At 59.9% G+C, this 11,782-nt stretch overlaps 1 protein-coding gene across 1 annotated transcript in view; it reads right to left on the reverse strand.

Annotated features, from left to right (window-relative positions):
• The window catches only part of NWD1 (NACHT and WD repeat domain containing 1), a 77,853-nt gene that overhangs the window by 36,983 nt on the left and 29,088 nt on the right, over positions 1–11,782 (reverse strand). Inside the window, exons 6-9 of the mRNA XM_058292628.2 lie at positions 4,227–4,430; positions 2,161–2,320; positions 930–1,047; positions 572–730 (exon numbers count right to left, since the gene is read on the reverse strand). Coding sequence (XP_058148611.1) covers positions 572–730; positions 930–1,047; positions 2,161–2,320; positions 4,227–4,430 — 641 coding nt within the window. The remainder of the gene's footprint in view (positions 1–571; positions 731–929; positions 1,048–2,160; positions 2,321–4,226; positions 4,431–11,782) is intronic.

Consider the following 11,782-nt stretch of genomic DNA (forward strand, 5'->3'; position numbering starts at 1 on the left):
CCCCGCAAGCCGGAAGCGCGGAACCGGGTTTTGCGGACGCGTGTTTGGCGTCATCGACTGGTGAGCGCCCCGGCTCTGAGTGCCACACGGGCTGCGCTGCCCTCCAGAGAGCAGCCCCCTTTCCTCACGAGCGGATCTGAGTTACAAAACACGTTGTACGTGCCGGCGATTATTCCGTTTTGAATTCCATCTGTGACACTTTGGTGGGCACTCGATTTCTTTCCTGCGATTTTGCCCTCAATTTTGCCCATAATGTCGCCCCTCCGCCCTCTGCAGAAAAAGGTGCTGGGCCCAAGGTGCACACCCAGCTCTACATTAAACCCTTGCCCGGGTACGACTGAACAGTTGGGGCGCAGGTGTAGCCCAGTGGTTGAGTGCCTGCCTCCTACGCCCGAGGTCCCGGGTTCAATCCCCTGTACCTCCTTAAAAAAAAACAAAACAAAACTCCAGAAGCAGGTGCCGGGGGAGACCCACAGGTTCCGACACGAAGCGGGGTGGGTCGGCGAACGCCCGGCCCGCGGCGGGGGGAGGAGGGCGGGCTTCTAGAAGGCTCCGCACGGCGGGCGCTCACCCGGGCCTCGGAGCTCGACGGCCGGGCGGCACAGCTCGACGGCTTCGCGGAGCAGGCCGAGCTCGGGGGCGTCGACGTGGGGGGCGCACAGCTCGAAGTCGTCCAGCACGCTCTCGAGGCCCCCCGAGATGGCCCGGCAGGAGATCCAGGCCACGTTCCCTGGGGGGGGCGAGAGGGGGCGCCGGGCGCTCAGCACCCGGGCGAGGGGCTTCTTTCTCTCCAGCCACCCAGGGCTTCTCGGCCTCAAGCTGCCCCCCCCGCCAGGAGCGAGGCACCCGCGGATGTGCCCCGCGTCGCTCTGCGTCTCCCCGGAAAGCGGGGCTCAGGAGGCCGTGGGGGGTGAAAGTGGGGGTCTCACCCAGCACCTCCTGCTTCAGCTCCTCGAGGCGGCCGGCGCGCAGCAGGTGGAACGGCATCTCCTCCAGCTTGCGCAGGTTGGCGACCGACTCCGAGAACCACAGGGGCTGCGGGGCCACCTGCAGGGAGGAAAAGGGGGGGGCCACGGCGCACGCCCATCGGTCTCTGCGGACACGGGCTGGGCTGAGCGGGCCTATGGGGAGTTGGGTGGCATCTTCTGCGACCCAGGGAAGGTTTATGGGCACGGGGAGCTGGGCTTCGGAGGATGCGTAGGAGCCCGCCTGGTGGAAGGTGACGGAAAACAGTGCCACGCCCGGGAAGGGTGAGAGGGTTGGGGGGGGCATTTTCGTAGGGCCGAGGGAGAAGTCGGGGGTCTGTGGTGGGGGAATGTGATTGGGCGGGGGGGTTGCGGGAAGGTCCCCGAATATCAGGCTGGGGGAGGCTGGGTTCGACGTGGAGGGCACTGGGGAGCTATGGGGGGCGTGAGAAGGAGAGAGGCAGGAGCAGGTTGTCACGTCAGAAGCGTTCCTTGGGCCCCGGAGAGGGAGGGCCTGAGGCTGGGACGGCAGGAAAGGGATGGAGAGAGCCCCGGCCTGGCTTTGCCTCGGCCAGCCGTGGGAGACAGCGTGGGAGACAAAGAAAAGAAGAGCCACCTACAAAAGAGACATCCAAGTGCCGAGTTCCCAGCCGTCGTGGATGTACTAAGGGGGCAGAGTCCCGGGGGGCTCTGAATCCTCTTCACAACCCTCCCATAGACCCCAAATACCAAGTTTTCATGCTCAAAACACGTGCCGGTTCCGCCCCGGCGTGACGACGGCCCAGAGAAAAGAACGACTCCTTTTTTTTTGGGGGGGGGAGAGGCAATCCCGGAGGCCTGCCTGCAGGAGGCGGTATTCGAGCCAGGTCTGGAAGTGTTTTTCGAGGCAAAGCGAGGGAGCGGGTCTCCAGGCTGGGAGGACCCCGGGCCCAGAGCTTCGGGGTGACAAAAGACGGGCAGGAAAGGGGCTGACGGCGGGACAGGGAGCCGGTCTTCCCGCGTGGGGCAGTGGCGGGGTTCCTGGGCCTCCCCCGGGGCGCGCTGGGCGAACCTCGCGCGATTATCGCGGCTGGGAAGTAAGATCGGCGTCCTCTCCGAAGGGCGCGCCGCGGGCGGGACCCCGGCGGCCGGAGGCCAGGCTGGGCCACGGAACGGACCGGGGGCGGGGGGGCGCCCAGGGGCCGGGGTACCCCACCTTGCGGTCCAGGCTGAGGGGGGTCCCCAGGCACGGCAGGGTGCTGAGCTTCCTGGCGCCCTCGCTCCACGTGCCCAGGAAGAAGTCGGCCAGCAGGCCGTGCCGCCGCGTGCCCTCGGGGCCGCGCAGGTAGCGCTCGTGGACCGCCTCGGCCAGCTGTCTGCGGAGAGGGGACGCGGGTGAGGGGCCCGGGGGGCGGGGGGGGGATCGGGGGCGGCCACCGGCCTTCCTGGCCGCCGCCGCGGGAGGCGGCTGCCGAACGCCGGCCCCGTCCTCAGCCACTTTGGGGATGCTTGTCGCGTCTGGACTAGCTGTTGCTGAGCGTTTCCCTCCGAACCGGATTTTCCTGACGTGAATTGACTGATAAAAAGGCAACTGGGTTCCTCGCCAAGGTAAACAGAGGGTGCGCCTAGGGCCTGGCAGTGCCACCCCTGGGAATGCCACGAAAGAAATGGGAAGCGGGGAGCGGATGGAGCGCGAGGGGTTGGGCGCCTGCCTCCCACATGGGACGTCCCGGGGTCGGCGCCTCCTAAAAACAAATGGAAAAAACGACTCAGGGGAGCCGATGTGGCTCCGTGGTTGAGCGCCAGCTTCTCACAGACGAGGTCCCGGGCCCATTCCCCGGCCCCGGTACCATAAGGAAAAAAAAAAAAAAGATGGAGAGCAGGGATACAGATGGACACGTGTACCACAAGGTTCCTCGTTGCGTCGTTTGCAAGAGCCCAAAGGGGGAAGCAACCCGAGGGTCCAGATGATTAGAGAAACAAACTGTGGTCGAGCCGTGCTGTGGAATACTACGCAGCCATAAAAAAGGACGAAGCTCTGACCCACGCCACAACGCGGGTGAACCTTGAAAATATTACGCTCGGTGAAAAGAGCCAGGCAGGCGGGGACAGGGATTGCCTGACTGCATTTAGCGGAAGAGTCCGGAAGACGCAAACGCATAGACGCAGGAAGGAAGTTGACTGCTTCCAGGGGCAGGGGAATGGGGAATCATTTCTGAAAGAAGGTGGGGACTCCTTGGGAGATGAGGAGAATGTTCTGGAACTTAGACAGAGGGCGGTTGCACCACACCGTGCATGTTCTAAAGGCTGCTGAGGTGTCACTTTAAAATGATACATTTTTGGGGAGTGGGTGTAGCTCGGGGGTTGAGCGCCTGCCTCCCACATGTGAGGTCCCGGGTTCAATTCCCAGTACCTCCTAAAAACAAACAAACAAAAAAACAACTCTCACTGGGGAGCGGCTGTAGCTCAGTGGTTGAGCACCTGCTGCCCACGTAGAGGTCCCAGGTTCGATTCCTGATACCGCCTAAAAACAAAGAAATGGGAAAAACCGACTGTCCCTGGGGAGCAGGTGAAGCTCTGTGGTTGAGCACCTGCCTCCCAGGTACGAGGTCCCGGTTCGATCCCCAGGACCTCCTAAAAACAAATGAGCCAAAACAACTCTCACTGGGGAGCGGCTGTAGCTCAGTGGTTGAGCGCCTGCTTCCCACATATGCAGTCCCAGGTGCAATTCCTGGTACCTCCTAAAAACAAACAAATGAGAAAAAACAACTCTGGCTGGATAGAGAGGGTGACTCAAGTAGTTGAGCGCCTGCCTCCCACCGGCGAGGTCCCGGGTTTGATCCTTGGTGCCTCCGAAAAACAAACAAATGGGAAAAACCAACTGTCCCTGGGGAGCAGGTATAGCCCCATGGTTGAGCGCCTGCCTCCCAGGTATGAGGTCCCGGGTTCAATCCCCAGTACTTCTGAAAAACAGACAAACGAGAAAAAACAACTCTCACTGGGGAGCAGGTGTAGCTCAGTGGTTGAGCGCCTGCCTCCCAGGTTCGAGGTCCCGGGTTCAATTCCTGGTACCTCCTGAAAAATACTAAGGATCCATTTTCCGTTACACGAATTTCGCCTCGACTGAAAACGTTAAGAGCGAGCCATGTCGAAGCCGGCGGCGCGGGGACCCCGGGTGCCGCAACGAGCCCGGGGGACTTGATCCCCCAGGAAAGGGGAGCCGGGGAGGGTCTGGAACCAGGAGGGGCCGCTCGCCGCACCCATGCCTCGGGCTGGACCTACCTGTGGGCCAGGGCCAGGAGCGTGGTGCCATCCGCGGGCCGCCTGGCCAAGCAGTCGCCCAGGTCCCGGCGCAGCCGTACCCATGACAGCGGCGGGAAGCGCAGCAGCTCCCGGCTGGGGGGCGTCCACTCCCGGTACACCTCCTCTAGGACCTCGTCGTCCAGGGACAGCACGTCCTTCAGCTCGGCTTCCGAGAGGCCGTGCCTGCGGGGGGGGGGGGCACGGGACACGGGGACACGTGGGGGCTGGCGCGGTGTGTGCTTGGGGGGCTGCCTGAGCCTCCCAAATCCCCAGGGCTGGGGGGGGGGCAGGCAGGGCAGGGAGCGGCCTCCTGCCTCGGGAGTTGGGGAAACCGAGGCCCGCGGCTCCGGGTGCCTGGCGGGGGCCGGGGGGAGGCGAGTCGGGCTCAGTGCCCGCCCTCGGAGGCGCCACGTCTCGGTTCGGGGTCGTCTGAGCGGACCCGGCGCAGCCACGGGCGGCATTCGGAAGCTGAATGCGGGGAGACGTGGTGGGTTTTAAGAATTCCGTGGCTGGGTGGTGTGGGCTGCCTTCCACATACTGGAGTGCCATGGGGGACTCGTGGCTGCCACGGACATATTTGTGGGCAGACCCCTCCTCGGTGCCAAGAACCAGATCGGCTCCCCCGCCCGCCACCCACGGGTCCCACATGGCCCGTGGCTGGGTGTCGTGGGCTGCCTTCCACATATTGGAGCACCAAGGGGGGCTCGTGGCTGCCACAGACATATTCGTGGGGAGACCCCTCCTCGGTGCCAAGAACCAGATCGGCTTCCCTGCCCACCACCCATGGATCCCACATGGCCCGTGGCTGGGTGTCGTGGGCTGCCTTCCACATATTGGAGCGCCAAGGGGGGCTCGTGGCTGCCACGGACATACTCGTGGGCAGTCGTGGGAAGACCCCTCCTCGGTGCCAAGAACCAGATCGGCTTCCCTGCCCGCCACCCACGGATCCCACATGGCCCGTGGCTGGGTGTCGTGGGCTGCCTTCCACATATTGGAGCACCAAGGGGGGCTCGCGGCTGCCACAGACATATTCGTGGGGAGACCCCTCCTCGGTGACAAGAACCAGGGCAGCTTCCCCACCTGCCACCCACGGGTCCCACGTGGCCCACGTGGCAGGAAGTGTCGGGCTCGGTGCCACCCCTCCCAGCCGTGACCACCAAGGACACCTCCGAGCATCGAGGACCCCTGGGTAAGGCGCTTCCGTCGACCCCCGCGAGGCCCCACACCCCGGGATCGTCCGACCCGCCGGCGTCTGAGGCGGCCGCGTGGATTTAGCGCCACAAACCCAGTTAGGGGGAGGGGAGGAGGGTCCCAGCAGCTGGGGGCTGCCCTGGTTTGATCCGTCCCACGAGTCAGGAATTTATCCTGGTGTACGGCGTGAGGAAGGGATCGAGCTCCGTTTTCTCCCGAATAACGAACGCAGGCAGTTAACTTTCGCCGCGGTGCTGCCGACACGGGGGCCCCTGGGCTCCGGAGCACCCGCCCACCCCGTGCCGTGGCAGAGTCTCCAGGCAGGCCCAGGGCGGCCCCGGCGAGTGGGGGCGCTGCAGCCCCCCGGGTGAACTGCCCTCAAGGGCTTAGCGCGTCCTGCGGGCCGGGCTCTTGCCGCCACGCCGTCCGCCCCGTGGGGCCCCATGACGTGGTGTCATGCAACTGGGGGTGCTGAGGGCCTGTCCCCTACCTCCGGCACAGCCTCCTCCCTCCCCGGAGCCCCCGGCTTTCCTGGTCCGACCGGACGTGAGGGCACGTGGGCGCGTGCGCGCCTGTCTCCCGGAGATGGGATCCAAGAATGAGCCAGTGGGAAGCAGAGGCAGCTCAAGCAGTCCAGCACCCGCCTACCACACAGGAGGTCCCAGGTGCGGTTCCCGGTGCCTCCTAAAGCAGACGAGCAGGACAGCAAGCTGATGTGATGGGCTGGTGTGGCAAGCTGACAAGATGCAGTAAGATGATGCAATGAGCTGATGCAAGAATAACCACGAGGAAACACAACAAGAGACACAAAAAGCAGGAGCAGGGAGCTCGAGTCATTGTGCGCCTCCCCTCCACTTGGGAGGCCCTGGATTCGATTCCCTTTGCCTCCTAAAAAAAGATGAGCACGCAACGAGCAGACACAGAGCAGACGGTGAATGCAAAACAACGAGCAGGGGGATAAATAAATAAAATAAATCTTTAAAAGAAAAAAAAAGAACGAGCCAGTGCGATGGCACTGGGGGCCATAATAGGAGCGTGTGGTGTCCACCACAGCTCAGGGTGGGCCATCCTAGGAGGAGAAAGGAAGATTCTGGAAGAGAAGGCGGTGTATGAAGAAGAGACGACAGTCCAGGTGGACCCCGAGTGGGAGGGGACAAGAAACTGCCCTGATTCCAGCTGACTGTGTGATTTCCATGACAACTTGGCTCCCTCCATGTCAGTGCTGTTTCTGGAACATTCCCCAGGCTACCTTTGAATTCTTGAAGAGTTCAAGCCAGTCCCCAACATTGGGGGTGCCAGCCATAAAATCTGGGGTACGGTGAGGATGGGGTTCACGCAAACGGCCACAGAGTGGCCTGGATTCTCTGCGCACGCCCGGTGGCCCTGGGATAACGCCCTTATTTCTAAGCTACCACGCCTGGGTCGCTGCGCTGGACAAACACAAAGACCGCCGAGCTCGGCCAATCGCCATCGTCTGGAATAATCTGTGGGGACAGGAAAAGGGCGGAAATGGCGGGACCAAGAAAGAAAAACCTGCCCCTGGCTGGGAAGACGCAAAGCTGCACATTTCGCTTTTCTTCTTTTTTCCCCAGAGATGGCTCCCTCGTCTGATAGGTCAAAGTTTTGGTTTGTTGTTTGCACTCGTCTGCTCATTGCTTTTGTTCATTGTCTGCTCGTTTTTTTTCCTAGTTGTCTGTTTTTTCTTTAGGAGGCACCAGGAACCGAACCCAGGACCTCCCATGTGGGAGGCAGGTGCTCAGCCACATTGGCTTCCTGCTCGTTTTCTTGGCTTTGTTCATTGTCTGCTCATTGGTTTTGCTCATTGCTCATTTTTCCCCCTAGTTGTCTGCCCCTTGTCTGTTTGTTTTTGCTTTAGGAGGCACCAGGAACTGAACCCAGGACCTCCCATGTGGGAGGCAGGCGATCACTTGCTTGAGCCACATTGGTTTCCTGCTTGTTTTTTGGATTTTGTTCATTGTCTGCTTACACTCGTTTTTTTTCCAGTTGTCTGCTCACTGTCTGTTTTTTCTTTAGGAGGCACCAGGAACCGAACCCAGGACCTCCCGTGTGGGAGGCAGGCACTCAACTGCTCAAGCCACTTTGGCTCCCTGCTCATTTTTTTTGGTTTTTATTTGCTGTCTGTTCATTGTTTTGGCTCATTGCTTGTTTTTTTGCTCGATGTCTGCTCGTTGTTTTTGTCTGTCTTATTTAGGAGACACCAGGAACTGAACCCAGGACCTCCCGTGTGGGAGACAGGCACTCAACTGCTCGAGCCACATTGGCTCCCTGCTCTTTTTTTTTTTTGTCTGCTCATTGTTTGGGCTCATTGCTTGTTTTTTGGTCGATGTCTGCTCGTTGTTTTTGTTTGTCTTGTTTAGGAGACACCAGGAACTGAAACCAGGACCTCCCGTGGGGGAGGCGGGCGCTCAACTGCTGGTGAGCCACACCTGCTCTCCAGTCCGGCACTTCTGACTCTGCGCTCGAGTGGTCTGGGATGGCCGGCTCAACTTTGTCGTTCGGGCTCCTCAGAAAGTTACGCCTGGAGGTACCATGTCACCTGGGCCCCCCAGTCCTGGGTACACGCCCCAAAGACTCGAAAGCGGGGACTCAGACAGACGAGTGCACGCCGATGACCGTTACGGCACTGTCTGCAAGAGCCCAGGGGTGGAGTCCACCTGAGGGTCCAGCCACGGACGGACGGAGAGACGCAACGGGGTCCAGCCTACGGCTGGGTGGAAAGGAACGGAGCTCCGGCCGCACCGCAGCATGGACAATCTCCAAAACCACGACGCCGTGCGAAGGCCAGTGTGTAAAGGCACCGTGGCGGGATCCCGTCCACGAAATGCGGCAGGATTCCTTCCACGAAATCACGGAGGCAGAGCGCCGACGGGGCTCGCCAGGGCTGGGCGCCAGGGGGCCAGGGACTGCTAGTGGGGACAGAGCGGCATGGGGGCGCTGAGAAAGTTCTGGAACCAGCCGGAGGCGGCGGTGGCACAGCGTAAAGCACGTCCTAAGTGCCACCGGATCGGCCACGCCAAAACGGTAACCTTTGCGCCACGTGAGCTTGGCCTCGGTTAAGAAGAGAACGCCACGCTTGGCGCCTCTGGTGACCTGGCCCCTGTCGGGGTCTCTCGGGCATGGACGGAGCGCGGCTACGCGGTGGCATCTCGTCGCCATGCGCCTCGACGCCGCTGCCCGTTATTTCCAGGAGCCGCCCGCCCCAGCAGTCGTCCTCACTCCCCCGGCCCCGTTCCGGGGTCTGACGGCCCGAGAGCCCCGCCGAGACCCCCACTGACGCACGCCTCTGGCTCCAGAAACGACGTGGGACCGGCGACTTCTTTTTGGGGTTTGGCGGCCCCCCCCGCCACCAGCCTGAATTTAAACCTGGACGCGTGCCCCCGACGCTTCGGAGAAGCCGCCTTCCCGAGACGTTCCACGGTGCCCCCACGTGTGGTTTATCCAGCCCCAAAGGAAAGGGGTACCTGGCCCTGGAAAGCCCTGGCTTGGCTTACCCCGAACCTGATAACGAGGAAAAGCCAGGGCCACCCAAATCGAGAGACGGGCCGCCGGGCACGCCACGGTCTCTCCCACCCAAGGGTGGTCCCCGGGTCAGCGGCAGCCGCGGTACCGGGGAGCTCGGGAGAGAAACGCGGGGTTCCGGCCCCACCCCAGAACGTCCAATCAGAATCTGCACTTCGGGAAGCGGATGCGGCTCTCGTGATAGGTTCAGTCCCTGGGGCCTCCTGGTGAAAAAGAAGAGGAAAAGCGTGCCCGCGCGGTGAGCCGGTGCCCGCGTGAGTGCCTGCGCGGTGAGACGGTGCCCGCGCAAGTGAGTCACGCGGCAAGATGATGACTCATTCAAAGAGAGACAGGGGAGAGTCAAGGTGAAGTGCAGAAAAGACCAGGAACTGAGGTGGCGCAATTGACGGGGAACCTCTCTCCATATCAGAGTCCCCAGGATTGAATCCTAGTGAATCCTAGAGGAGAGAAAATGAGGAGAGAAGACACACAGACAGCAAAAACAGCAGGGCGGGAGGAGGGGCAGGGGGAAAAGAAAGAAAGAGAGAAAGAGAGAGAGAGAGAGAGAGAGAGAGAAAGGAATGAAGGAAGGAAAAAAGAGAAAGAAAGAGAGAAAGAAAGGAAGGAAGGAAAAAAGAGAAAGGAAGGAAGGAAGGAAAAAAGAGAGAGAAAGAGAAAGGAAGGAAGGAAAAAGAAAGAAAAAGGAAGGAAGGAAAAAGAGAAAGAAAGGAAGGAAGGAAGGAAAAAAGAGAAAGAGGAAGGAAGGAAGGAAGGAAGGAAGGAAGGAAAGAAAGAAGGAAGGAAGGAAGGAAGAGAGAAAGAAAGGAAGGAAGGAAAAAAGAAAGAGAAAGGAAGGAAGGAAGGAAAAAAGAAAGAGAAAGAGAGGAAGGAAGGAAGTGAAAAAGAGAGAGGGCAGAAGGAAGGTAGGAGGGAGAAAAGAGAAAGAGAGAAAGGAAGGAAGGAAAACAGAGACAGAAAGAGAGAAAGGAAGGAAAAAAGAGAAAAAGAAAGGAAGAAAGGAAAAAAGAGAAAGAGGAAGGAAGGAAGGAAGAGAAAGAAAAGGAAGGAAAAAAGAGAAAGAAAGGAAGGAAGGAAAAAAGAGAGAGAAAGAGGAAGAAAGGAAGGAAGGAAGAAAAAAGAAAGAGAAAGGAAGGAAGGAAGGAAAAAAGAGAGAGAAAGAGAAAGAAAAGAATCTGCACTTGGACAAGATGCGCGCCGCGTGCGTCCATCAAGGTGTGAGACGCGCTGGCCTGTGAAGTAACTGACCTGGGCTTGGCGCGAGCAGAAAGACAGAAGGGGGGTGCTCTGGGTTCCCAGCCGAGGAGAACCGGCACCTGAAAACGACGCGTCGTGGGGCGTGGGTGGGGAAACGGCTGTGGGGACCCTCCGCGAGCCCGCTGGCAAATTCTGCACGTGAGCTGCCATGTATTAAATATCGGCGCATGGAAGCTACGGTTCCTGAATTTTGTGCTTGCTCTGTGGCTTCGGGGGAGCCAGACTGTCCCTGTTCCTGGAAGTAAGGGAAGGATATGTGGGTAAAGGGACACGACAGCGACGGGGACTCCTCAGATGGCTCAGGGCTTCTGACCTGGGAGTGTGAGCGCGTGTGTGTGTAGACGGAGAGAGAAAGGAGGAAAAGGGGGAAAGAGAAAGAGGGAGGGGGGCAGAGAGACAGATGGAGACAAGAGAGGAAGATGGAAAGAGGGAGAAAGGGAGAAGAAGAGGAAAAAGAGGGGAGAAAAGAGAGATGGAAAGGGAGGGAGAGGGAAGCAGATTTGGCCCAAAGGATAGAGCGTCCATCTACCACATGGGAGGCCCAGGGTTCAAACCCCGGGCCTCCTTGACCCGTGTGGAGCTGGCCCATGCGCAGTGCTGATGCGCGCAAGGAGTGCCCTGCCACGCAGGGGTGTCCCCCGCGTAGGGAAGCCCCACGCGCAAGGAGTGCGCCCCGTAAGGAGAGCCGCCCAGCGCGAAAGAAAGTGCAGCCTGTCCAGGAATGGCGCCGCACACACGGAGAGCTGACACAGCAAGATGACGCAACGAAAAGAAACACAGATTCCCAGTGCCACTGACAAGAATGCAAGCAGATACAGAAGAACACACAGCGAGTGGACACAGAGAGCAGACAATGGGGGGTAGGGAGAGAAATAAATTAAAAAAAATAAATGTTTTTTTAAAAAAGAATGGAGGGAGAGAAAAAGAGAGGTAGAAAGAGGGCGAGAGGAAGAGAGAAAGGGAATGAGGCAAACTCGGTGATTCAGGGGAAGGGTATACGGCAGAATTCCTCACCCAGGGACAGTTTGGGCTGTCACAAGTGGCGGTGTCCCTGGCCTCGTTGGGTGGAAGCAAGGAAACTGCTCAGTGCCTGACACTATACAGGATGGACCCCACGACAGAGAATCACCAAGCCCGAAACGTCAGCGGCGCCGCGGTCGAGAAACTCCGGTGTACAGAAATTCTTGGCTCTGTTCTTGTCATCTTCCGTAAGTTTGAAATGATTTCAAAATTTTAAAAAATTCAGTTGGGAAGTGGATGTGGCTCAACCAGTTGGGCGCCCGCCTACCACCCGGGAGGTCCTGGGTTCGGGGTCCAGTGCCCCCTAGAGAAGACGAGTTAGGTTTTGCCTCCTGCCACAACGAGCCGATGCCACAAGCCAGCAGACGCCGCAGCCCGCGGGGAGCAGATGTGGCTCAGGACGCTGGGCACTCGCCTCCCATGTGGGAGGTCCTGGGTTCGAGTCCTGATGCCTCCTGGAGAAGGCGAGCAGACAACGAGCAGAGAGACGAGAGAGCCATCCCGGGGCGGGGGGAATGAATTAAAAAAAA

The sequence above is a fragment of the Dasypus novemcinctus genome, unplaced genomic scaffold (assembly GCF_030445035.2).
Source record: "Dasypus novemcinctus isolate mDasNov1 unplaced genomic scaffold, mDasNov1.1.hap2 scaffold_174, whole genome shotgun sequence".
Taxonomy (NCBI): Eukaryota; Metazoa; Chordata; class Mammalia; order Cingulata; family Dasypodidae; genus Dasypus; species Dasypus novemcinctus.